Source organism: Muntiacus reevesi, chromosome 17 (assembly GCF_963930625.1).
Source record: "Muntiacus reevesi chromosome 17, mMunRee1.1, whole genome shotgun sequence".
Taxonomy (NCBI): domain Eukaryota; kingdom Metazoa; phylum Chordata; class Mammalia; order Artiodactyla; family Cervidae; genus Muntiacus; species Muntiacus reevesi.
This window is the reverse complement of record NC_089265.1, coordinates 33,816,803-33,844,572: the sequence shown is the minus strand read 5'-3', so window position 1 is coordinate 33,844,572 and position 27,770 is coordinate 33,816,803. Positions and strand designations below refer to the sequence as shown.

At 38.9% G+C, this 27,770-nt stretch overlaps 1 protein-coding gene across 7 annotated transcripts in view; it reads right to left on the bottom strand.

Annotated features, from left to right (window-relative positions):
- PTPRD (protein tyrosine phosphatase receptor type D) overlaps nt 1–27,770 on the bottom strand; it is a 541,703-nt gene that overhangs the window by 402,883 nt on the left and 111,050 nt on the right. For all 7 annotated transcript variants that reach the window (XM_065907691.1, XM_065907693.1, XM_065907692.1 and 4 more), the window contains exon 2: nt 27,067–27,233. In XM_065907691.1, the coding sequence (XP_065763763.1) occupies nt 27,067–27,130 (64 nt within the window). In that variant the 5' untranslated portion in view covers nt 27,131–27,233. The remainder of the gene's footprint in view (nt 1–27,066; nt 27,234–27,770) is intronic.

The window sequence follows — 27,770 nt, the reverse complement described above, 5'->3', positions numbered from 1 at the left end:
TACACCGTGAGTGAGTGAAAGTCACTCAGCCATGTCTGACTCTCTGTGACCCCATGGACTGTAGCCTGCCAGCCTCCTCTGTCCATGGAAATCTCCAGGCCAGAATACTGGAGTGGGGAGCCGTTCCCTCCTCCAGGGGATCTTCCCAAGCTAGGGATTGAACCCAGGTGTCCTGCGCTGCAGGCGGACTCTTCACGGTCTGAGCCACCAGCGAAGCCCTACTTACTACATTAGGCCATGAGAATAAGCAAATAATTTCCTTCACTTCACGATGTTCCAGCTTAAGATGGAAGGAAGGGAGGAAGAGGGAAAGAAAGGAGAAAGAGAGGAAGAAAAGCACATTTAGAGAATTTATTACAGAAATGTATGCAGTATAGGAACAGAAGAGGTTCTTTATGGGAAGGCATCATAAAAGAGGGACAATTGAAAGCAAAAGGTAGAAAAACATTTCAGGCAGATTCAACAGCCCTGAGTCAGATTCAACAATACTGACTGGAGAAATCTGTAACCTTTATAAATGTAATCTCCAATTATTTGGAGAACTTTAGTTCAACGTAATTGGAGTGGGAGTATAAGTGTGTGTCATCAAACAAAACACATAAGAACTGGTCAGAGACTGGACCATAAAAGAAACATGTTGGTGATGATACCAATCATGATCTTGAAAACCTATTTAGACCTCCTCCCCAGACCAAATATGCAGTATGGTGATATACTGACTCTTCTTTAATGAGATCAGCAGAAAAGGGAAGAAAAATAATAAAGTCTAGAGGCCTAGAAGCTTAAATATTTCTTTTTTGTTGAATACATATTTATGATACTGCATAAAAAGGATTCTGCTTTGAGTTTATGAGCTGAGGATGAATGAACACTTTCAGATTCAGAATCCTATGTGTATTCTACTTCTCCCTTAAATAATCCACTCCACTCCTTCATTTTCCTCCAGTTCAAGTCTTCCTAATGTCATCAATGTTCCTAAAGTCACCAAATTCAATAAACACTTTCCAAACCTTTCAGTAGATTCTCAGAGCATCTTTCCTCCAAACATCAATGCCTCTGGTCTCTAAAACACACCCCTCCCTGAATATTCTCCTTTTGCTATAGTTATCTTTCTCCTTTCCCCCTTTGACCTCACCTGCTGTACTCATCCTCTATGAATAAAGAGTTCCCGGGGGTGGGGGTGGGGGGTGCTTCTTAAATTCTCAGTTTTTGTTTCTTCTCTCCTTTGGTGATATTATCTATTCTCATTTATAATTTCAAGAGATTAACTTCAGCCTACAGCTCTTTTCTCATATGTAGGTTCATATATCCAGCTGCTTATTTAACTTTGACACTAGGTTATTCAAAGTCAGGTCAAATCCACTATGTCCCAAACCAAGCTCTTGATTCTCCATTCACTTAAACAAGTCCTCCTTCCCACTAGCGCTTCCTATCTCAATAAATACTACCATCACCCAACTGGGTGCTCATAAGAGAGATCTGGGAGTCATCCTTAACTTCTCTTTTGTTTCATATCTTTTAGTATTTCTGGTCCACTTCTCTCCAATTCCACTGCCACCACCAGAGGAGAAGTCACCATCCTCTCCGACTCTGATAAACTGTATCCCCATTGATAAACAAAGAGTTCCCAGAGCAATCTTTCTGCCCTCACTATTAGTCACAAGTCATAACTATATAAAACCCATCATGTCCATATAAAATACATTACAGTTTACTCATATCAATGCCTCTCATAACACCTTCTGATTTTCAATTAAACTGTAAAAAGGTTCAGCTTCTGACCTCTCATGCATCCCCAAAACTATTAAGCTCATGTTCTTCCTGCAAGCAAAATATCAGTACATCAGTTCTCCTAATAGGTATAATCACTTTTCTAAAACTATTCTGAAACAAAAGTATCTTTTCATCATAAAACAAATATGAACAGAATACCTATAAGAAACAAATTCCTAATGGTTAAAATATAAAATAACAACAGTTTTGAATTTTAAATTATTTCTGATTACAAGAGGAGATTTTTCCATTTTGGAACCAGTATTTGTCTCACCATTACATAAAATAAGCAACAGCAGAGAGAGCTATACAAGATATATCTGCTTCCCAGGTTAGAAAGAAATTAAGCACTTATTATATAGAGAATATAGAATTATAATTTATCAGATTCATGCAAGAGTTTTAAAGGAAGTATATTTATGTCTAGATAGAAAATGTTTTATAATTATGTGTCACATGTTAATGTTTATTGGATATAACTGTAGCCACAATAAACTATGCATGATAGAACACTACAATTCTCTAAGAATTTATTTCAGTAATGACATAAAGGACTCATTTGTTTGATATATTTTTCCACAAGCAGAGTTGTCTGAAAGCTATGTCAACAATAGTTTTTTTTTTTTTTAAACAGCTAACTCTAATTAGGAGCATGCAGGCAGCATTATATCCATATGCCAGACGTTCTTTTCAACCTCTTTTGCTGCCTTACTATTGCTATCATATCAATCAGAAAAAAACAAGAACTTGAATTCTTCCAAAGACCTGCCAGACTCAGTTTATCCAAGAGAAGAGAAAAGAAGTCAGTTATGAATTTCACTACTTTCACACCAAAAAAAAAAAAAAAGGAAGAAAGAAAGAAAAGAAACCCTCATAGTATTGAAGGAGTTCTGATAAAACCAAGCTTACCAAGGAAGTTCCTCTAAAATGAGATAGAACAGGACTAACAAGGAGGCTTGAAATGCACTCCAAGGTAAAACAGCTTCTTACTGCCTTACCTTTTCCTTTGTTTAGTCTGATTCTAGTGTAATTGTAATTATCGGATTAGTGATTCATTTTAAAAGCCAACTTTCAGACGTGAAATAGCTCTGTTAAAACAGCTCATATTTCCGCACCTGAAGACAAGCATTCATGGTTTTGCCAATTCACTAGAAGCCTTCTAAGTGGGCATCTTCTCTCCCTCCCTCCTTCCCTCCACCCTGAGGCAGCTTTGAAGTTTTAAAAGAGCTTCATATATTTAGGAAACAGAGTGATTATCCAGAGGCTCATGAATCTTCAGTAAGAAGAAAAAGTGCTCACCTCAGAAACACCGCGGCACAAGACTAAAGCTACGTGGGCATATGCCAGGCAGGAAGGCTATCAGAGCCCTTTGATGGAAATCCACAGTTCCAGAAAGGTACCCAAGCGAAACACAACCAACAACAAAAGTTAACTGCCGGAGACAGGATTGTCTCCGTAACGGATTGCATGTGCACGGTGGTTTACCGTCCAGTGTTAATTAGCCTCAGCCAGGCTGGGGCTGCTGTCTGCTTCCACCGAAATGCATCTCCCTCCAACTCCATCCACAGGCCACTGTTATCCTCCAGTGCCCCTGTGCCCGCCGTCAGAGTCTGTCAACACCACAAACAAAGAGGTGAAGGACTGAAGAGGTGGTTCTCATGGGATCAAGCAGAACAGCATTGAGTTTTACTGTTTGTTAGCAAGGGATCAGCTTCAATCAATTAATGATTTAATTACCTAGACTAATTAAGATAATGAACAACAGCAAACCTACAATCAATTAGCTTTGTCCAAACTTTCTATTTTGAGGAAAGGACCTTAAGGACAACCCTCTTTTTCTTAGTTGCTACAGTAAAATGCATGGATCTATTACAAAATAAATCAAGGGGGTATAATCCTACACAATTTTAAGCCAAAATATAAGATCCTCCGACTGATTCTTGGCAACAAAAGGTTGTGAAAAGGTGTTACCTGAATAGGTAGTGTATATTTAACATTGTGTCAGAATTGCAGGTTTTAAATGAATTACATCTCTCTAAAGCAAGCGATAGACCAAAGAGAGAAGTACATCCCTTTGGCCACCCTGTTTCTGTGATTTGAGTTACTTCAAAGTAAGCATGTAAGAATATAAAGCCTTTCAAAATCTATGAGAAAATAGCAGTGTTCCTTGATTACACTGTTCTTGGGAAATACCACTCCTTAAATTACTTACTATAGCCTCACTTCATAAGAAAAAAGTATAGCCAAGAAGCAAGCAGTAAAAAGCAGGGGAAACAACCATAGAAACAAGAGTAGTCAAAGTTCTAGACATTCTTCTCCACCTTCTAATTTTACTTTCGAATTTAAGGTTTTATGGTCTCATTCCCACTGTAATTCAATGGGTGTTCCTCAGAGAGAAAAAGGACCTTATACTATTGTGTTTAATCATGGTCACTACTATAGTGTGATAAATTATTATTGCCTAAAATGAAACATTGTAAGTAACTCTTTCCCAGCAAAAACACTTGCCATGCATATCCCATTATCATAACTGGTCCCACTCAAATCATCCCTAAGTTTATCGACACTGGTTGTGCATTTTCTCTTTCTGAACAAAATGAAGTTATACAGTAGGTTTCCTTGTACTATATTTTATAATTATTAATGCATTACGCTTACAGAGGAAGTACAAACTTATTCAAGGATGAAAGGTACTTAGATATTACACCTAAGCCAGCACTGCACCAAGCAACTGGCTGAGTTTCCAAAAGCCTTCTGAGGTACCTCTGAAATGAAGAGGGGACTCCAACCCAACATAATGGATGCTCTGTATGAATTTTACATCTGTTCTTTAATCAGCCAAGCAGTTATTGAAACCCTATGGAGTGTCAGGCAAGGTGCAAATACTCCCAGAACAGAGAAGAAGGCATCTAGACACCAACAGGAGGGTATGTGTATATAAACAAATACAGGAATCACAAAACAGAATGTGTCTAGCATTATAAAATAAGTAAGATGCATGAATGGAGCACAGAATAGGGTTTCTTTAAATTCAGTAAAGATGGGGCAAATGATGCCTAACAGAGTGTGGCGTAGCAATGAAGTCTGTGATCTCTGAAGTCACATTATCTAGGTATGATTAACAACTTCAGCACTTAATATAAATAACAATTTACTAAGGGCAAGTAACTTAACCTTTCTAATCTGTGATTTACCCTAACTTATAGTTGAGGATAATAAAAGTTTTTAAAGCACATGAGTGTTAGAATGATTAAATCAGATAGTTCTCATGCAGCACACTGCATGCACATTCTACCTGCTAAACACATTTTAGCTCTTTCTAATGCAATACTAAAGTCATTGCTGTGTGTGTGTGTGTGTGTGTGTGTGTGTGTGTGTGTGTGTGTGTGTGTGTGTGTGTGTGTGTGTGTGTGTGTGTGTGTGTGTGTGTGTGTGTGTGTGTGTGTGTGTTCAGGGGGAGTGGGGCAATAGAGGGCATTATGTGCCCCTGGTAATGAGTTTCCATACCACCCTTTGCAGGAAAGCACATCTTTGGATGTCCTGGTGCCCCCAGACATCCTTGGCCAAGTATGTAAATAGCTCATGGTCATTATGAACTAGAATCTGAGAGCTAAATCGAGAGAATATCAACTTTGTGTCTCATTTCTTATCATGAATGTGTTCAAAAATCAGAGTTAACATTTATTCATGTAAATGAAAGTGAAAGTTGCTCAGTTATGTCCAACTCTTTGCGACCCCATGGACTATACAGTCCGTGGCATTCTCCAGGCCAGAATACTGGAGTTGGTAGCCTTTCCCTTCTCCAGAGGATCTTCCCAACCCAGAGATCGAACCCAGGTCTCCCACATTTCAGGTGGATTCTTTACCAGCTGAGCCACAAGGGAAGCTCAAGAATACTGGAGTGGGTAGCCTATCCCTTCTTCAGCCGATCTTCCGGACCCAGGAATCAAAGCTGGGTCTCCTGCATTGCAGGCAGATTCTTTACCAACTGAGCTATCAGGGAAGCCCCAATATAATCTACTGAACATTGTGGAGAAGTATTTTATTTAAAAGACTTTATTTCTAAAGGACACTTCTAGTTACTAGGTGGGGTGCTCCTCAATTAGACCCCCCCTTTTTTTTTAAGGCTTTATCTATTGCAACTTTATTTGTGAAAGACATCCTAACACTTGGTGATCATAGAATTATTCTCAGATTCTCTACCAACTGAATAAAACTAGGCTTAGGGTTAAGACAAAAATGAAAATTCATCTTGGTAAGCATTTTGATCATTAAAGCATGTAGCTTAAAAATAGCATTTTTAGTTAGTTCAGAGAAATGTTTTAAAACCCCATGTGTTCTTATGTAATTTATACTTGATATGGAAATGTCTTTATTTTAATGTGAAATATCTGTTGCCCAATTCATAACGATTTTAATGTTGTTTCACGCTTTGACTCAACATAATTGTTGTTAAATATTGTGATAAAACATTGTAAGAACTCACTATCAATATATATAGGATAATAATATATTTCATCAACAGCATAAAATAATTGACTTGGTGATTAAGGAAGCTCATTTCATTCTAGAGCTAGTTTATTCAAACATATAATCACACTATATAAGTAACAAGTGCTCCTTTTAATCAAATATATAATTATTAAAATATTTCTGAGGGATATAATTGGCATATTAATAATATATTTCTATCATGACTACTTAAAACCTCAATAAGCGCACCTTTAAAAAGGTTTTAGTTTAATCTGCATACACTAACTCTCGCCTTGAAATGAAATTAAATCCTTAAGAGAAACAACTAATTTGAAGCATAATCTTATACTACCTAAATATAATTACTAAACCATGCCAAGTAAAAATAATAAGGAAACCCCTAGAGAGCTGATTTAACAAAAATACAATGATCACAAGCTTCCAAGCATTAATTCTCAACCCTGACTGCACAAGAGGACCACCTGGGGAGCTTTTGCAAAACCATTAACCCAGGCCCCATCCACAGAAATTGATTCAATTGGTTGGGAGTGGGGCCCAGACATCTGTGTTTTTTGTTATTTTTGAAAGTCCCCAGAACCACTGCACCAGAGACTGATTAAGATTTACTTTTTACCAGTCCGTAAATGTTTATAGCAGCTTTATTCATAATCACTAAATATTTGAAACAACCCAGATGTCCTTCTACTGGTAAATGGATAAACAAACTGTGTATATATACAATGCAATACCATTGAAGCAATAATCTATTGATTCATGCAACAAATATGGATGAATCTTAAGAGCATTTTGCTAAATGAAAAAAGGCTGAACCCAAAAGGCTACATAGCAGGGTGGTGTGAAGGAATTTCTGGAGTAAAGCAACTGCTATGTAATTGTAGCAGTCTATATGCAACCTATACATCTGTCAAAACTCATGCAACTATATACCACAAAGAATGGATTTTACTGTACATAAATTTTAAAAAAACAACCAGGAAGTCAAGGGGAAGATGGAATGTAGACTATGACAAATCAATCTAAACTGCCTTACAAATGTATCACATAACTAGACTGGAGAGAGGGAAAAAGCTGTCCTAATTGGGGAAAAACAGTGTTTTGACTGGATACTGGAAGGCTAAACATAGCCTATAATAATGGCGTTTTGTGTTATCAATAAAAAAGTCATTACTAATAAAAGGTTTATATTTTTGTCATTTCTATAGCAACATTTTGATTTATTCTTTATTGATTGTGTAGCTATATTTAATAACAAACAAAATAAGGTATTCTTAAAATCTGAAAGGTTTTTTGCAAAAATCTTTACAGGTATCATTTTAACCACTGTTTGTCTTTTTATTTTTTATTTTAGAAGGGTGGTAGGCAGCACAGGGATGAAAGGCTCCCTGAAAGTGTGAAAGGGACAGAGACTGCTTCATAAGATCCAGAACCACAGACAGTGATAAAGACCAGGGCAAAGCGAGCTGAAAATGCAGTCCCAGCAGCAGTCAACTTATTTAATCAGAGAGCTGAACCTCTGGCTAAGATGCACTTTATTCCACTGTATTAGATTTTTATGTTTGCAAAATCTGAATATACAGAAACAATATTGATTCCTAAATATGTCAAAAATGTCAGAATAAATAAACCCATTCTTGGACACCTATGAGAGTGTGTGTTTTTGTTCAGTAAGAAAATAGGATTTGAGAGAATTTAAAAAGTTAAAGATTTGAGGGAAAAAAATCCTCACAACTCCTCCTGCATTGCTACTAGTCCAGTGCTAGAATTCCAGGCTCATACAAACAACTGATTTAAATTCTGGTGTCTGGTTTGTTTCTGAACCGAGTCCCCATCTTGCCCACCTAAAAGCCTTTATCCACTGCCTCAGCCTAGAGGACTATGGTGAGAATTGCTGAAGCCTTCCCTATGAGGTCCATGGTAACTCCAGTGCAAACTTTCCATCAGACAATCTATCAGAATGCTACAACTAACAGTATCCTGGGAAATTTACACTGGCCATAACAATGAATGCTTGGCCCCATGCCTACAGCTAAGGAAATATGAGTGGTCAGGGAAAAAGTGGGCCACAAACCTAAAGAGATGGTCTACATAATCCATTTTTCCCCCAATATCTTGCTCTGTATGAATAGAAATCCATAACTTTAGGAGAGGATTTTTGTGCCTGAGTTGTTACTGTCATCAAGAGCAATCACAGATTTTCCATACTGTACCAGAGTAATTCTCATGAGACCTAAATATAATCATCTCCACCTTCTTCTTTTAATAGCTTATCATTTTCCTTTGCTACAGTACCAATTTTTCTGTCCTTTCCAGACACTAGTCATATTCCCTTGGCCTCAGGGCCTTGGTACAAGCGCTTTTTCTTGCTTGCAGGCTCTCGACAACTCAGTGAGATCTTAACTCACTAATGTGTCCAGGGAACCTGAATTCCAACTAGGCTGATTCTCCTTCTTACAGGCTCTCTGTACCAGATGTCTCTTAGAAGCCCTTGTTCATTTATTCCCCTTGCATCTCCTAGAACATGCCAAGCAAGCTCCTGCCCTAGTCTCTTTGAACTGAACTGGCTCCCAGCCTAGAATACTAACCCCTTCCATGATTAATTTGCCACGCTCTTTCAAAACTATTTAACTGGTCCCTTCTCAATGGAGTTTACCTTGACCTGACCACTCAATTTTAACAGTATCTGAATCCCCCTCCTACACACACACACACACACACAGTCCTGATTCTTCTACTCTGGCCTCTGCACAATTTTGAGCCCCCTAGAAGGTGCCCTTCATGACGCAGGATTCTGCTGTTCTGGTCACTGAACAGTGTATCCCAGAAACCCAGCACAGGAATCTCGCTGGAATGAATGAACCGCTTAAGGACCATGCGTGCAAAACATTCAGAAAGGAGAAAGGGAGGAAGCTCAGACTTCAAGACCTGAACAACATCTGTGAATTCCAATGTGAGAGTTTAAAAAAAAAAAAAAAAAAAGATTTGTGGAAGAAAATAGCTTTGTGTAAATTTAAGGTAATGAATTGGATGGTACTGGCAAATGAGCACAGGAGAGAGAAGCAAATCCTGCAGCTATTTCTACCAATTACGAGCCCCTAATCATTACCAGGTACTTCACCCACATTATCACAGTTAAGCCCCATGAAACAAGTGTAGGATACGGTTCTTATCCCTGTTTTACAGAAGAAAAATCTAAGATTAGATCAGAAACTACAGTGGGGCATGGGTTCACCTTGTTTACTATCACATTCCCAGCAACTTGCAACCTGCTAGCAGGTGGCAGGGGTAGAATATATGTTAACTGAATAAAAAATTATGCTCAGAGAGATTAATATACTTCCCTAGGACCACCCACCTAGTAAACAGCAAACGGCAGGCTCTAAAGCCATATATTTTTTATTTAGAAGCTAATGCCTTTCCACTATACCATATTTCTTCAGAATGAAATTGTAAAACATATATGGACTTACAAAAATGCAGCAGTCCAGCCAACTATATACTACCATAATTCTTCAGGGCATTTCAATATAACAGAAGGAAATAGAAAAATCAATATGCCTGGTGAGTGCCACTCAAATGATCAAGCAACAATCACACTTCATTGGATCTGTTTAATATGAAGAGGGGCAAGGTACATTCTAGAAAGAATTCCATCAAAATTGATAAAGCAAAAACTTCCAGCACCATATTCTAGTCTTCCTACAAAGAGAAAGTCATTTTCACAGAAATATCGTATTACCCAGACAGGACTGTATAGGTAAACTCATCAGCCTCCACCCAGCTGCTCACTCGGGCACTGTCCTCTGAGCATCGGCCTTTGAAATGCTAATTCACTGGCTGAACAACTGCTCAACTGCTCTTTAGCCTTAAACATTCTGAGGCAGCACACTGGGTAGCCAGAGCAGCCCCCGAGGGAAAAAAGAGCTCCGGCAACCTTGCTGGCTTGGCTCGAGGGGACGGATGAAATCAGGAGGGGGGTATGGGGCCTCTCTCTCCAGCCTCCAGCCATGAGGGACCACCTGAGGTCCTCAAACCTGGCCTCCTTAGAAAGTACAAAACTGGGGACCAGAGGACTGAAATGAATAATTCATCGTCCTCAATTCACATTCACCAGAAGTATCCATATAATTGCAGTTAAAAGACTTTAAATTTGCCCTTCTGCTTTATATTTCAGTGTGAGATACCTGGTAATGGAATCCATTCTCTAATTCACTTTCTTCTACAAACAGAATCAGCCCAAATGTTTGCTGCTTATGTTTTGCTACATTTTCTGCTATTATTAACCACTGAAAGGGCTGGAAACTGCAGGGATTTAGAAATCCTTATTTCTATTTTACAAAAGTCTATGGAGACTCAACACAGAGATCGAAAACCTCTGATCCCGGGCCAGATCCATTCCCATTTCCTTTGGCCTCTATGTTACTGATGCTTAATGATTTTTAATTTAACTAAATGTGTGAAAAGTAGGATACTTCACCTATAAATCTGGACTCCAACCTTCTCTAGGAAAATCAGAAGACCCTGGACATGCATTCCCAAATGACAAGAAGAGGCTGGGTGGCCGCTTCCCTCATGAAATCCAGCAGAGACTTTCCAAAGAGCTAAACTTCTGCTTCCATATGAATTTTACTTGACTGGTCACTATGGGCACTGAATTTGCTACTGTTGGCTGCATTCAAGGCTCAGCTTTGGAGAGGGCAAGAAGCAGGACCTGAGATGAGTAAATATACTTTTCCTGAGCATGAAAAGTGGAAATTTTAGACAATTTCAGACTTAGTTTGTCTATAAAGGCTGAATAAAAAAGTATGGCAACTATGATAACTCTTAGGAAAAACTCAAAAACCATAATACAGTGCATTAGATGCACTGCAGAGGAGGGACAGGGTGGAAGGGAAATATCCAAAGAAGTGCTTACTTTTCTGGCTACTTCTCCTCCCGAGCTGTTTCCTCTATGACTCATTCTGTACTTACCAAGTTCAATCCATCACAAAATCCTGCAAGTTTTTAATCCTCTTAAATAAATTTTGTATCTGGCCCCTCTTTATCCTATAGTCACAGTCACAGTTCAGACCATCTTGACTCTTATCCTACTTGGCTTTACAGCAACTCGCCCTGAAGTTCATCCTCTACATAGCTGTTGGTGACCTACCAAAAATGCAATTTAGACCACACCACTTTCCAGTTTAAAACATTTCACTGCTTCCCTTATTAGCTGCTAATGCTAAGCTGGGATTAAGAATCAATTGGGGAACATTAAAAAAAAGAAAACCGATGCTTGGTCCTCGCATTCATATATTTTGATTTAAATGTTCAGTGTGGGCCCTAGACAGCTCTATTTTACCCCCAGCGATTATAAAGTATCATCAGGTTGAGAATCACTGATCTACCAGGCAAGCTCCAAGCTCTTTAGCTTTGCTTTAACACCCTCCGGGATGTTTCTGTCTCCACCATCTCTGGTCACGTTTGCTACAAATTCCAACAACAGCCTGTTATTGGCAACACCATATGCACATGTCCACTACTGCACACAGCTCCCTACATTGTAATTACCTCTTTATGTCTCTCCCACTATTCTGAGAGCAGTGACTTAGCTCAGTCTTCCTGTTACCTATAAGCTACCTGGGACATAGTGGGCCTAAATAGGAATGGCCAAAGTCAGCAGAAAAGATGGATCTGAAAGAGTAGTTAAGATCTGGAAGGTCAAAGCTGTTCAGTCAGAAAGGGAGAAGGGGAGAATACCAGCAAAGCTGGAAAAAAAGAAAGCACTTTTTCAGCTAAACAGGTTGGTGACCGTGAGTAATGTGTGAAAGCTTCTCTCAGGCCACAAAGAAGAGCCTAGTGGCCCAAGTGGGCTTCCCTCACAGCTCAGCTGGTAAAGAATCCGCCTGTAATGCAGGAGACCTGGTTCAATTCCTGGGTCAGGAAGATCTGCAGGAGAAGGGATAGGCTACCCACTCCAGTATTCTTGAGCTTCCCTTGTGGCTCAGCTGGTAAAGAATCCACCTGCAATGCGGGAGACCTGGGTTCGATCTCTGGGTTGGGAAGATCCCCTGGAGAAGGGAAAGGCTACCCACTCCAGTACTCTGGTCTGGAGAATGCCATGGACTGTATAGTCCATGGGGTCACAAAGAGTTGGACACGACTGAGCAACTTTCAGTTTCAGCAGCCTGAGTAAATACACCAAAGGAAAGAGAGCCAATTTATACCCTGCCCAATAGTGGTGTCAGATCCATTTGTTAAACTGCAAACTCTCTAGAGGGAACAGATCCCAGAATACAAGCAATTGTTTTATTATAATTATCATAATACCCTTCCTGTTTCCATCTCTCATTCCAAATCAGTACAATTAAAATGCAAAAAGAATTATGCAACTTGCAATTGCTAACTGATCTTTTTATATCCTTTTGCTGATGTAGTCTTGATTATTTCAGAAACAGTAGTTTTCCACAGTGGTTTCTGCCACTTGGTTCAAATGATTCATGCGGTGGGGATCTCATTCTTTCCCTTGAGACTTTACTCCATAGTTGAACAGACTTAACCATTACTCATCGTCCATCTTATTCAGCCAAGAGCTCTGTCTAATCTAATTAGTACTCTTTCTTCATCCAACTCTAAACAATCTCCAATCCTTATGAGAATATAGTTAGGCCCTTCCTACATTTTCAGAAACTTGTGCCTTCTACTAGCTGCCAGGACAAACTGGCAATAGCTGGTAATTTAAATTTTCCCAAGTAAGTCAGAGATTCCAATTGCAATCAACTGCAAACTGCCCTCTCTCCATGCCCTATGAAGGCCTCTCCATTTGATGACAGTGTGGATCAAAGTGTTATTTCCGAGCATTGCTGCTAGATCAATGGGGCTTTCTTGTGAAGAGTTTTATTTTGCTTTTGATTTATGAGTGCTGAGACAGTACAGAGGACATCAATACTAGAAGCACCCATGAAGTGATCAAATTCACCATGATTTTTCTGCTTTTGCTTGCCTTTATGAAACCACTATCAGGCTTCAATACCCATGATTACGAACCTGTTTCTTTACAGACCGTGTTACAACATTCCCATCAAACATAACACTTCCCAACACTTTTTATCCTAAGATGTTCATAGCTCCAAATGTCAGGCTCACAGTGCAATGAAAACTATCCCACAGCTGATAAATTATTCATTTGTCAGGAGTTTACAATCTGAAGTGGCACTGAACAGCCGAGGACCTGAAGCAGCCCCCAAAGGCATAAAGCACAACAACATGCAAAGATTATTCTGCATAAATTCTAAAGGTTAAGTGCTATTAAACATCTCTGTTTATTAAGAGATTGCTCCTTGAACTTATTTTTTCTAATTAATCTGCTCCCAATAAACATTACTAACAAAGTAAAGTGCTAAAAGAGACTAATCAAACACATCACCTTCCCCTGACTAATCCCACCAGGTTAAAACAAGGTCTTCTGCTGATAACTATTCTCTAGTCCCCACTATTTTTAGAGGAGAACTTGTGTGTAAGGGCACAAGCAGAGGTCATGACCATGACCCTTAGTCCAAAGCTGGCTCGCTGCATGGGTCTGTAAACAAAGTTTTACTGTAACACCACGTCTCCCACATGTTTATGAATTGTCTGTGGTTGTCTTCTTGTAACACAGAGCTGAATAGTTGTCACAAAGACTGCTTGGCTCACAAAATAAAAAAAGAAAAATGTTTACTGTATGGTCCTTCACAAAAACCATTCATTGACCTCTGGTCAAAAGGCATGCAAAAATGTGGAAAGGTTTCAGAAGTTTACCACTAGATCGGGCTTTAACTGGTGTATATCAACATGTTCATCTCAAGAAAGGACTGCCGTTAAACACTTGTCATCTAGAATGCCATCTAGATGGCATCGACATGGTACGGAGCCAGAAGATAAAAAAGAATAAATGACAGGTCCAAGCTAGCTCCTCAAAGCTGGTAGGTGTTTCATTTTGTTGACAATAATCACTAGCGGTCCAGTCATCTATTGCTGTGTTTCAAACCACCTCAAAACTTGCTTAAGGCAAAGATTTCTCTGCCCCGGATTCTGCCTTGCAGGCTTCAGTTGGGTGGTTCTCCTCAACTCATTTGAGATCACTCTCCTGGCACCAGGAGGGCGCTGGGCTCCAGCTAGAATACCTGGAAGGCCACAGTACGTGCAGGCCTTCTGGGCAGTTCTTTCTTTCCATGGGGTCCCTCCAGCAAAACAGCCGGGCATCTTTCTACGATGACTCCAGGCACCACAGAGTGGACATGGAAGCTCCCAGACTTAAAAGGGTTAAGCCCAGGACAAGTACAGCATCTTTGCTGCAGCACTGTATTAGCCAAAGCATCTCAAGGCAACAAGCCCAATTCAAGGGGAGGAGAATCTGACTCCACCTTGAGAGAAGCTATAAAACAGTTTGTCCATGATTCCCAATCTACCAGAACACGACTAAGAAGATGATCGCACCATGCTTACAGGGGTTAAAGTCATGCTTAAAGTCAGAACTTACTGCTGACAATTTCAATTCAAACTGGCAGATGAGAGCAACAAGAAAGCCTAATGGTAAGTGAAAACCATTTTATAATACAATACTAGTTGCATGGATGCAAACACTTCCAAATTGTTAGTATTTTCTTTTTTACTTCAAACAGGACAGAAGCCTCCTCAAAAGTCATTCAATGGTTCTCTAGTTCTTATACAGTGCACAAACTATGGATATGATGTAATCTTTCCTTGGTGATTCTGAATCCTCACTCTGCTATGAATGAAGTTCCAGCACTACGGCAGTGGAGATGGGCCTCTGGCATCTCCCTTGGTGGCGACAACCCTTTGTCCACTTGTCCAGGTTTCTGGTCACCAAGCATTTTGTTCTTATGCCTGCTCTTTTTAATTGCTTGGCCTCTTCCACAGACAAAGCTCAAGAGAGCTGAATTCTGGGGCTTTCTCCATAACCTTCTCACCTTTTTGTTCCAGGCAAGTCATCTGTTCTGACCCTTGGTTCCTTTTATCTGAGAAGTGACTGATGCTGAAGCTGAAGCTCCAGTACTCTGGCCACCTGATGCAAAGAACTGATTCATTGGAAAAGACTCTGATGCTAGGAAAGACTGAAGGTGGGAGGAGAAGGGGATGATAGAGGATGAGATGGTTGGATGGCATCACCGACATGAGTTTGAGCAATCTCCGGGAAGTTGGTGATGAACAGGGAAGCCAGGCATGCTGCAGTCCATGGGGTCGCAAAGAGTCAGACACGACTGTGTGACTGAACTGAACTGCAGATGATAAAAGGTATGCTCCCTATTCCTAGAGTATTCAGGAATGAGGTAAGATATAAAATGTTTAAAAATTATACAAGGGGATGGTATTTTCATGATCACTGCTATGAGATAAAATTGGATTTTATTACTAAAACAAAGTGAAATAAAAATAATATATTAACAAAATTAATATACTATAAAGAAACTTGTTGATGTAATAACAATGGCTAATATTTATTTAGTGCTTACTATGTGTAAGGTATAGTTCTAAGCACCTTACATTGGTTAATATTTAATTTTCACAGCAACCCTACAATTATCATGAAATACTCTAGACAACAAATTGAGACATAAAGAAATTAGGCAATCAGTTCCTGGTTACACAGATATTAACAAGAAATCAGATTTATCAGTTTGCATAGCTAATTTCAAGACCTCACAAAATGCCTAACTTATTTCTGACAAAAACTTCCCTCTTCAGTTAGAAGGGCAGAATCTCCCTCTTCTAGTCTCTGCACCAGCATTCTGCACCAGAAAAGTGAGAAGTATAAGTTGTTCAGTTGTGTCCAACTCTTTGCGAGCCCATGGACTGTAGCCCGCCAGGATCCTCTGTCCATGGAATTCTCTAGGCAAGAATACTGGAGTGGGTTGCCATCTTCCCAACCCAGGTGATGAACGTGAGTCTCCTGCATTGCAGGCGGATTCCTTACAGTCCTAGCCACCAAGGAAGCCCATCCCGCACCAGCACTTACACATTATTACTGTTCTTAACCAAGGGTCTCTTTGCCCCTCAGGGAACACTGAGCAACATCTAAAGGCTTCTGGTTGTCACAACTGGGGGCTAGAATGTTACTGGGAATAAGCCAGGGATGTTGCAACACAGTCTACAATACTCAGGGCAAACCCCACCCGACACAAAGAATTACCCAGCCCAAAACATCAACAGGGTTAAGCTTGACAAACTCTGGGCTACACCGATGGCACAAATATAACAAGGAGAGATTTAACTGCGTTCAGCAGGCAAGTTATAAAACACATCTATGACATGGATGCTTTCTTTATTATGCTTTATTTGTTGCTGCTCAAGGTACTGCTTCATTCCTTGAGCTGAAAATCATCTCAGCTAGGAGAAAATGCAAGATAATTGATTTCTACATACATCAGGCAGGTTGGTTTATACAATGGGATAAAGATGAACCTTTACTGAATACCTGCCATGCATCAGGTATTCACAGCACTTCACATACAGGATTTCATTTGAATCTCACAGCAACTTGCAAGAGCTATGAGCATCCCCAAATGGTCAGAAGAATTGAGAAAAGTGCTCAAGGTAAGCAGAGGAACAAGAATTTAAGCTAAATCTGGTTGCTAACCCCAGGTACTATTTTAGAGAAAACACATTTAAGTTATAGTTTAATAATCCTTAATTTATTTATTACCCTGTAACTCCCCTGGGCTTAAAACTAAGTCCAATGTGTTAAATCACATAAGCAATAGATATCCTCCAAATAAAAGAAGTTTACCAGGAAAAAGTTAATTAAAATTATTTCATCTATATAGAGGACATACTTTCCATACAGGAATCACTTACGAATCCTATTGCTATGTAGTGGTGGTGTAGTTGCTAAGATGTGTCCAACTCTTGTGAGCCCGCCAGACTCCTCTGTCCATAGATTTTCCAGGCAAGAATACTGGAGTGGGTTGCCATTTGCTTCTCCAGGGGATCTTCCCAAACTAGGGATTGAACCCAGGTCTCCTGCACTGTAGGCAGACTCTTTACCAAATGAACACCAGGGTTCTTAACTAAATGGAACCATACAGATGAAAGGCCTAGAGAATCTCTTTTCTTCCCTGCAAAGGTATGTTGGCCATCACTTTCCAATAAAAAAAAAGCTCTGCTTTTCTTATGTACCTCCTTAATCCTCTCCAGCTATGGATATTGAGGGACTGTAGACTTCACTGCATTTTTCCATGCAGAAATATCATCTGCTTCAAAAGAAAAACAAATTATGCCAGAACTAAAGAACTAAAAGCAAATTTATTTTTGCTCTTGTTAACCAAAGGTTTCAGTGTCCAAAGTCTACATGGATGGTGCAAAGGAAACTTCAGTCAAGGAGCTTAGAAAATGAATTTAGAACCTAAGCAGAGATTGCACCAACCCTTCAATGAACTATTTGAGAAAGAAACATTTACTTTGTCCCAGTAGAGGACAGTGTGCCCAACTAAGGTTTCAGAGATAGATATCCCAAGAACACATGTGTTTCCCACATACTGGAGCAATCCAACACCTTTTAAGGCCCACAGGGGCACAAGGTCTAGCCCCACCCTGCTCTCCAGCCTCCTCACCCACTGTGCCTCAGACCCTTGGGCTTTATTTTGTCCTTTGAACACAGGAGGCTTCTTTCCTTCAGGCTTTTGTGAATCACTGTTCTATTTGCCTGGATGCCCCGAACTCTACTTTTTCACAGCTGGTGGCTCCCCATCACTCAGCTTCAGTGTTGTTTCTCACTAAGCAACACCTTCTTTGATAGAAAATGAAGAAATGCCCTGTCTCCTCCCCTAATACCCCCCTTAGTCTCATAGCACATCAGCCTGTTTCATTATCTCTGCTGCATTTATAACTATCAAAGCCACGCTCTTCATTTATCTCCTGTTCATAACCTTGTGCTGCACGCTTCTCTCCTCCCCGCCCAGCGCTTCTCCAACTAGAATGTAAATTCTGTGATAGCAAGAACCAGGATACGGCTTGTCTGGGGCACACAGCAGGCATTTACTGAATGAAACATTAATTTTAAACTAAACATTGTGATTTAAATTTACTTTTAAAGGATACACATAGACATTAAAGAGGTGCTCTTTGTAATGACCTAAAATCACTACAGCTGAAAGCAATGAATGCCTTCCCTTAGTTTTTTTTTTTTCAATAGCTAACACTTTTATTAATAGGTGGTTGCAGTGACTGTCTTGAAAATCAAGTTGTAAACTTTTGTTACCAATTAAAATGAGGTTCACAAAAATCTTAACTTGACCAGATATAAAACAATTCAAAAATCTTTAAAGGTGTACTGAGAAAAAACAGGCTCTTTTTAAAACATGTTTTGTCATTACCAAAAATACCTGTCTTTAGGTAAAAATAAAAAGTCCCATGCTGCATAAATAATACAGATAGTTCTAGTGATCTGGTCAATGGTCAAAATGCAGAACTTAAGGTCTGCAATTTTTTTATTGGTAAACAACCAACCACAATATATTTTTCTCTCATTCCTTTAGAAGTGAAGTGAAGTGAAAGTTGCTCAGTTATGTTAGACTCTTTTCGATCCCATGGACTATAAAGCCCATGGAATTTTCCAGGCCAGAATACTGGAATGGGTAGCTATTCCCTTCTCCAGGGGATCCTCCCAACCCAGGGATCGAACCCAGGTCTCCTGCATTGCAGACGGATTCTTTACCAGCTGAGCCACAGGGAAGCAATTCAGCAAAAACAACAAACAAAAGAAAAACTAAGAGAGAAAATAAACTACTGGAACGTATTTAATCAGCTCGTTTTACTTTCCGTACTTATAGCCCAAAAGTAACGTGTCATGCACTACTTTTTAAATATGAAAATATAAGTACTTAGTATATTTTAATGTCACATTTAATAACTGTAGTATAAAAGAACTGTCAGAACACTATGCTGTGACTATACAAAATCCATCACATATTGTAAAGTGAATTTAAAAACTTTGTTAGAGAACAAAAACTAAATTGAAATACCTTTTCTAGTAAGGTTTTAAAGTTTATTCACAGTTTTAAACTGATTCTGGATTCCAAGGTACTTTTTTTTTTTTTTTACAAATACATTAATCTAAAGGTAAGTTTAAATAAAATTGTCTGAACAACCAAAAAGAGAAATTATAAGTATGAACAATGATTTATTTTGGGGAAAAGTGTCATACTAAGAATTACATGTCCCTCATTAGCTTTTTCTTTCACTCAGAATTACGATAATCTGTTGTTGGTTCAAGTTTTAGGAGAATGTATCTCAGTAAAATCAACTTTCCCCCCCGCCCAGTTTCAAGACCATCTGGTCTTCCTAACTGCCATCCCTCTTCTCTCCTGCTTCCCATCTTTTCTTTAACTTCCAACAAGACTCTTAAAAGATCTCAAGGACATTTTTGCTAGCCTGGCTCCAAAAGACTTTTCCACCCCTGCTACCACCACACTGCTGTTTTTTCACATCTCTTTCTGTTACTCCTCCAGCTGTCCTTGGAATAAAAGCCAAGACACTGAACAAGTTCTAAAGCCTCGCATTAGATAGCCCTGCTTACTTGTATATTCTTATTTGATTACTTCCTCCTCCTCACCACCTGGGGCCCAGTTACATCCATTCCTTCAAGGCCCCAGAATACAGTAGGTTGTCCCTGTCCTGCTGTGTAAAAGTTTCTTGAACTTTAACAGCTCTTTCAGGTGTAGTTAACTTCCATATATCCATCAAGTGCTAACTCAAAAATCATTCCCTCAGAGCTATGCATTTGATCTTCTTTAATAGAACTACACCTTAAAAAAAAACACTGATGTGAAAACTAGTAAAATCTGTAGTTAATAGTATTGTGCTAATATTGGCTTTCTGATTTTGATAATGTGCTGCAATTCTGTAACACATCATTATTGGGGAAATATGTGTGAAGTCTACACGGAAAATACTGTACAATTTTAATTTCTTTCAAGTCTAAAATTATTTCACAATAAGCAAAAAAATAAATCACTGCTTCAGAAACCTTTTTATTACTCTTCTGACTAGCTGAGACACTAAACCTCCTTATTTTTTTCCCTCATAACATTTATCACCAAACATGTAAAAATTTTGAGATTAATCATCTCTATATGGGATAAGGATCCTATCTCTTTACCTCATCATTGTTTAGCCAGTAGTTACTGCAATACTTGACACAGGAAATATGTCCAATAAATTATTATTAAAGGGAGTATTAAATACATGAATGTACCAATCAGTCAATGCCCTTTGGTGGCAAAACTGTATATATAATGATACAGATTTACAGTTTCAAAAGATACTGCTCAAATTATGATGTAATGGGATCATCAATGTTCTAAATATTGATCTAATGTTTAGATCTACATACATATGCTTCTAATTTGGAAATGATGCACATCGATGAGAAAAAAGCACAAGAGCAACTAACAGTGAATATTTAATCCTATTCTTCAAAATACTTTATAAGCAGTTCTCTATTTAATCCTTATGATATCCCTATCGAATGTATGCCATTTTTCATCTTCATTTTACAGATGTGAAAATGGCCTACAGACTTGTAACTTGCACATGGTCAGAACACCTACACAGCAGAGGCAAGATTTGAACACAGGGCTTCCCTTGTGGCTCAGCTGGTAAAGAATCTGCCCGCTATGCAGAAGACCTGGGTTCAATCCCTGAATGGGGAAGATCCCCTGGAGAAGGGAAAGGCTGCCTACTCCAGTATTCTGGCCTGGAGGATTCCATGGACTGTACAGTCCATAGGGTCGCAGAGTAGGACACGGCTGAGCGACTGAGCGCACTCGGCTTCCACGTCTATATTCTTAAGTGCGCCTTCTGCCTGGAGATAAAGCCTGGGAGCACTGCTGGAGAGAGTTTTCAAGAGTGAGTTATGAAAGCTAAAGGAAGAGTACACGTGGGCGTGGAAGCACACGTCTTTAAATCTTTGTATCCCCACCACTGCACACACAGAGCTTTCCATGGAGCACATGCCCACTGCAGTGCTCTTTGTCTCTCACACACACACACACACACACTGCATCACGAATGAATAAATACCTCTAAAGCAAGCTGAGGAAAAGACAAAAAGCAAAATTATAGGTGAGAGAATCAATTTCCACCCGAGCACCAGTACTTCTGATTCTTTATTTCAGGACAGACGCTGGTTGGGAATTCTCTGAATTTACTGGGGCAGGACAACAAAGGCAGAAGAGTGGAGGCCCCCAGAAAGATCAAACTTATTTGAAACTAATCAGGTAAATAGTAACTACATGAGGAAAATTAAAGAAGCTAAGAATGTCCTGGGAAATAAATTAAGGAATCACAGAACAGTATCGTCAAACATCATCAGGCTATGAGCTAACAAGAAGCAACTCGCAAATATTTCAGATATTGTTCCATCTGTCAAGCTTAAAGGCCTCATCACAAGAAGAGATCAGAGATAACAAATATGTCGCATCTTAGACTAAAAATAAAGCAAGTCCCTCTATACACAATAAAATGCTTTGAAGTACACACATTTGTTGATTGTGTGACATATTCTTAACCTTACTAGGAAGGTACAGCTCTGCTGGGAGCAATTAATTGAGAAAGCTACAGAAAACTCTGCAAAGGGTAAGTGAAATAGTTGGAATACTTTTCTTGCTGCAGACAGCTGGATGGTGCTAATTTAGCTACTTTACTGTGAGGGGAGGAAGGAGAAGGGAGCAGTAAGGTTTTTTGTATTTTACCACACCTCTGCAAATTCAGAGAAAAGGAAAACAAGGAAGGCATTGATAAGCATGGAAAATGAACTGGCTTTCTTCCTGCTGAGACTCAATGAGCATGTCTATTCTAACTGGCCCAAGGAACCAGTACACTTTTCATTCAGGTGACATACATCAAGGGAATCTAACGAGAAAGCTGTGCTAAGCAGCAGTTTACCTTTTCTTTTTCAAATAGATTTATTGGAATATGATTCACAGACATACAGATCACCCATTCAGAGTGTCCCACTTCAACGGTATTTTGTACCTGTACATCCAGTTAGTACCAGCACCCCAATCTAATTTTAGAACATTTTCATCATCCCTAGCAATTAATACATTTTAATAGATGATTAAAGGGCTTGTGATCTAATTACATCAATATATGCAAGCATGTATACATATATCATACATACCTAAACACTCATAATCCAAAATAAAAACTAAAGGACATTTCCGATGAGCTATGAATGCTCTCAGTGAAATGGCCCTGTCTACTGGAAGGAACACATTTTGATGACAGAAAAAAGACAGTCTTTCCATTCTTTACTTCATTTTGGTGATATAACTACTTGAGTTAGGCTTATTTGCAGAAGTAATTTCAACAAAATGCAAAAGGAATCATTTGCCCTGCCCTTCAAACTAATAATTTTCCTATTTTTTAGTTGTTTTTTTTTTTCTGAAGAATAGTTTCTGCCCATATCAAAAGCCATTTAGTCTCTTCATTACTATGCTTACTTCCATATCTAGCTTTCTGGACCAGGGGGCCCATATTTTCCTGTATTTGGTTACATTAAATATCTCCAGCTCCTCCTTATGAGAAGCTCAAGAAAATTCATTACAGGAAGCAACAAAACAGGAAGATGGAAACACTTTCTATTATCCATTAGACCCAAGCCAAATTAATTTTAAATTGGTAATATCTTAAGCTTGAAAAAGCAGATATGCTTCAAATTTTTCCCTCTTGATCTTCAGATTAACTCCTAGAACAGAGTTTATAAGAGTTGCCTATGTATAGGATTTTTTTTTTTTTTTTTTTTTTTTACAGAGAGGCAAGGTGGGGACTTTAACACACTGCAGGAAAACCTGGTTTATCTGGTTTATCAATCATCCAAATTTTGATAATCTGTAGATCAAACTTAAATAATTTTAGCACAGTACCTAAATACAAGTGCTCAATAAAAAATGTTAGCAGAATGTTTTTGAATAATAATAGATAACACTTAGTAAGTACCTACTGTGTTATCTGCTGATCTGTGTTTTACATTAATTCATTTCATCCTCAATAAACCCAAGAGAAGGCACTATACTATGCCATCACTATCATCACTCATCATCCACATTTTTAAGATAGGAAACAGACAAAGAGTACGAGCATCATGCTCCAGGTTACAAAAGGAGAGCCAGAATCAAAAACCAGACTCTGGTTTCAGAGCTTACTTTACTGAGTACCACCCTATGCTGCCCATCAAAAAACAAGCAAGGAAAAAATGGTCATCTTACAGTACCAATGTCAGTCTATTCTCTAATGCCAAAGAAATAATGCAGTTACACTGGACAGAGAGATACACTATCAGAGGGGGGATAAAAGAAGCCTAGTTGCTTTCATATAGGACAGAAGTACTGCAAGTTGATGGGGACTACAGGGAGGTTCATTAACAGCAAGAAGGAAAATGAGGGGTGTTCACCATCTGAGACAGCAAAGTGGCAAAAAGCAGCAAAAAAGATGAACTAAAACATTTTAGGAATTCATCTGTCAACAGTGGTGTTTATAATAAAGACCCAGTAACACTCAGGTCCAATGACAGTGGTCGAAAAGCATAAACTCAGGTCTAGAATGTAAATGATTTCATTGTAGTGAAATCAGTTTTATAAAAGAAGATCTAACAGCAGATCTTTGGTCTGCATTTAGTTTAAAAAACTAACAAACAAAATGATTGGTAAATAGCAAACTAATACTAAATAAAATTATCAGAAACTATTATAAAAACTGAGCCAACAGAAAGATATTTACCCCAGGATTATATTAATATATTCTAAATTCATCTAGAATTTGCATGCATATTAACACCAAACTGACCTCAGTCAAACCACGACAGAAAACTGGTCAGCCTGGCATGAGGAAGAGCTACTCTTCTTACTGAGAGAGAAGTCCCACTTGACTCTTCCCTGAGACCACAGCTCCGCTATGTGTATGTGCATTCAAGAAGCAATAAGTGACAGCATTTCAAGTGCTACACATAGGACAAAAAGAAATAGGATCCATGCACATGTCTAGGCATTAAAATAATAGTGGAGATTGATCAGGCACTTTAAATAGGCACTGAAAAAACTATAAATTTCTGCTGAAGGGATATGATCACAATTTTTCAACCTGGGTTTGAACCAAGGCTCATGAGAGCTCTTCTACTAAATGCAACATCACACTAGCACTTTGCTATGGTGTTCCATACAATAGATTATAAACCTAACTTCATGGGTCTTTAGAATTAATCATTTCTAAAGGGAGGGAGTTGAACACATAGAGTTAACATACTTCACCAGAATGGCTTCTTTCCACTCCCAACCTATCATATCATCCCTTCTTCAAAAGAGAATAATATTAAAAAAAAATTATTCCATAGTAACTGAATGGCTTTGACAAGCTACTATTAAATTTTGAAACATAACTCCCAATCCCTTGTACAAATATAAAATACAGTTAGGAAAGGGGGAAAAAAATAGCTAGATGTTCTAAAGAAATCATAGAGGAACAAATCAGTGACCCAGGTAATAGAAGCCTGAGAAATATCATCTTTATATGATGGTGAAGAATCAACTTTTTCTTCATTGTAATTTCTATCTTGATTTTTTGGTGTTTTAAGTGATGCTAGTGGCACAATTTAATGACTTACAGTCTAAATCCTATTTTATCCATTGGTCTTTAAACATTCTTAGTGGCTAAAATTATATCTCAGGCTCTATATGTGTTTACATGCACCATGAATATCCTCCAGTAGATTACTAGGGGATGTTCTTTCTTCTTTTACAATGTACCTAAAAAAAAAGGCTGGTTCTTCATTTCCCCAGGAATACTCAGGTTATATATGCTGTTCAACAATGGCAAAAGAATGTATTAAAGGGAAAATATCCTAAAGTAAGTTTGAGGAGACGCAGAACACTAAACAAAATTAATCTGGCAGAGATGAAGCCTGCCCTCCTTGTAGTGTAAAGGGAAGAGTGAGAGAGAGAGGATTATTTTCCAGATTACATCTTGAGGTTGAAAACTGGTATCACATAGATATATGACATGGTAAATATCTTAATTTAGTGAATAATCACTTACTTCTTGCTTAAGACTCTGCTGGATAAGAAACGTGAGGAAAGAGCGAAAGAGAAAGAGAAGAGGCAGAACAAGAGGAGGAAGAGTAGATTGTCTTTAAAAGATAATTTAAAATTTTATAAGTGCTTGTTCTTCAGTGCTTGATATCTGTCTGCCACTTTTCACCAGAGAATTAAGCAAAAGCAAAACTTTTCAGTAGAAGAATATGCTTACTTATCTGGAACAATAACTTCACGGATATATGATAACTAGGTGTAGTAACTTTAAGAAAATCTCTGAGATCTGATATTAAAGTGAATCCCCACGGTCTTAATATGCTTTTGCCAAAAATTAACAACTGCAGAACAACTTATTTTTTCACTCTAGCCACAACAGAGAAATAAAGCCATATGCCTTATTTCTTTAATACACTAAATTTAGATTTCAATGTTAAAATAGGTTTTGACATAAACGGCTTTAAAATAACACAAGCGTCTTTCATTTGGGTCTTTTCCCAGTTAATTATTTTCTGGCATTGTACTAGAAATTCCTTGGCTTCACCTTAAACCAGCACTCCCAAGTGCTAATTAGGAGACTATATACATTATTAACCAGAGATTGTTGTGCTTAAAACATGTATGTTACATATGTATCCTATTATTAACAATATTCCTCTCACTCCTGGAAAGCTCTCTTTAAAAATTAGAGCCTCTATTTAAACAAAGAAATTGGCTGCTATTGAGGAAATTCTTGTTGAAATGAAATTAATAGGTAAGGGCCAACATGACACGGGCTCGCTCTTTGAAATATCTTTAACATGAATCAAGTTTAATCTGAAATAGTCAGTGTAAGGAAAAGTAAATGACTACAGATATTACACACTTTGATAGTACCAAGGGGCCTCCAAAGAGAATGGTCAACTCTTATAAAAGCTAAACCACTGCCAAGAACCAGACATGTCGGTGAATGCAAGTCAGACCTGCCTTTTTCCAGTACTGTCTCTTCCCCAAAAGCCAAAGGACAGATGGAGAAAGAAACATACATAAACAAGGTATGCCTAATGACTTCTGAATTACAAAGGAGATATGATCCTCTCATTAACTGGCAAGCTAATTGACCACAACCTCGGCTTCAAAAATTGAGTCCCATAATCCAAACTTTGGGGTCTGGATGCCACAGAATTCTCCTCACACTTTCACACTCTTCATCCAGCCACAAAGTTGTCAGTTCTGCTTGATTTGTTTGAATACTGTACTCCACGACAGCTGTCGGAAACGGTACATTAGAACAGCTGCTATGACAGCTACAAGGGCTTGGAAGTTTAATTGGGCTCAATGTGACATTGTGCATTTTTCTAAACATAGCAATAGCCACAAAACTAAAGAAATTTCTAATGGGTCTGAGCAATGTTTACTTATTGGCACCAACAACTGGTTAATCCCAGTCTGGGTTCTATCATTGGTCTCATAGTACCTTTTGCCACTGGGCTGTTAAGAGTATCAAAAAAAAAAAAAAAGGAAAGCCAAAACAGTAGGAGCAGTTAGATGCACAAGAAAAAGGGCATTAAGCGAGAGGAAATGGTGAGGAAGTCACATCAATAATCTCTCTGAAAGGCTGGCTGGTAGCCAAGGAGGATCCTACAGTGTCTCAGGATTTAGGTCCAAAGGAAACATATTCAGCAGCCCTGAGCATGGTGCCAACTGCAAACAAAAGCACTCATTATGGCCCCAGCCCCCAGGGGAGGCGGGGATGGCTTACTCTCAGCATCCGCGTGGAGGAAGAAGGCGAGGATCAGCAGCAACGGCCTGGCTATGTGCACCATCCTGCAGCTTGGCACCAGCACACACTGGCAGCTTGGAATCACTGCCTCAGAAGCCGCAGCAAGTCAGGCTGGTCTGAAGCTTCAGCTGGAACACTTTCAGAGCCTGTGAGGGGAGTGGTGGAGGGAAGAAAGACAAAGACACTTAGACTCTCACTCTTCTCACCTTATCCCATCACAGCCACCATGAGGGACGCAAACCACTGTATGTAGCCCATAAACTGTAACCGTGATGCCTTTGTATTAGGAAGCAAACAACCTGGTTTGTGAAATGAGGCAACCCAAGCTTATCTTATTCCCATGGTCAGGTCAATCTTGGAGCCAACCATTTTGAATTTTACTCTCTGCTCAGGCCACCTTTTGGGCAATGCTTTATGAGAAGAAACTGTCACCTCTTAGGAAATAGTACATGAATACATCGGTGGAAGAAAGCACATCAATGCTATGTGTAAGATTTAAGAGATGCTCCACCATGCAGGATAGAAGTTTATTACTGGCAGAATAATGGAAGTTGCTTTCTTGGCACCAGGTGAAATGACAGTGTTAATTCAACTTCTCCAGCTAAATAGTAGAGGTTAGAATGTTTTACACCAGCACATTTGGCTTCTTCCCTAAAGACACATCACATTTAGGTCTAGTTTGG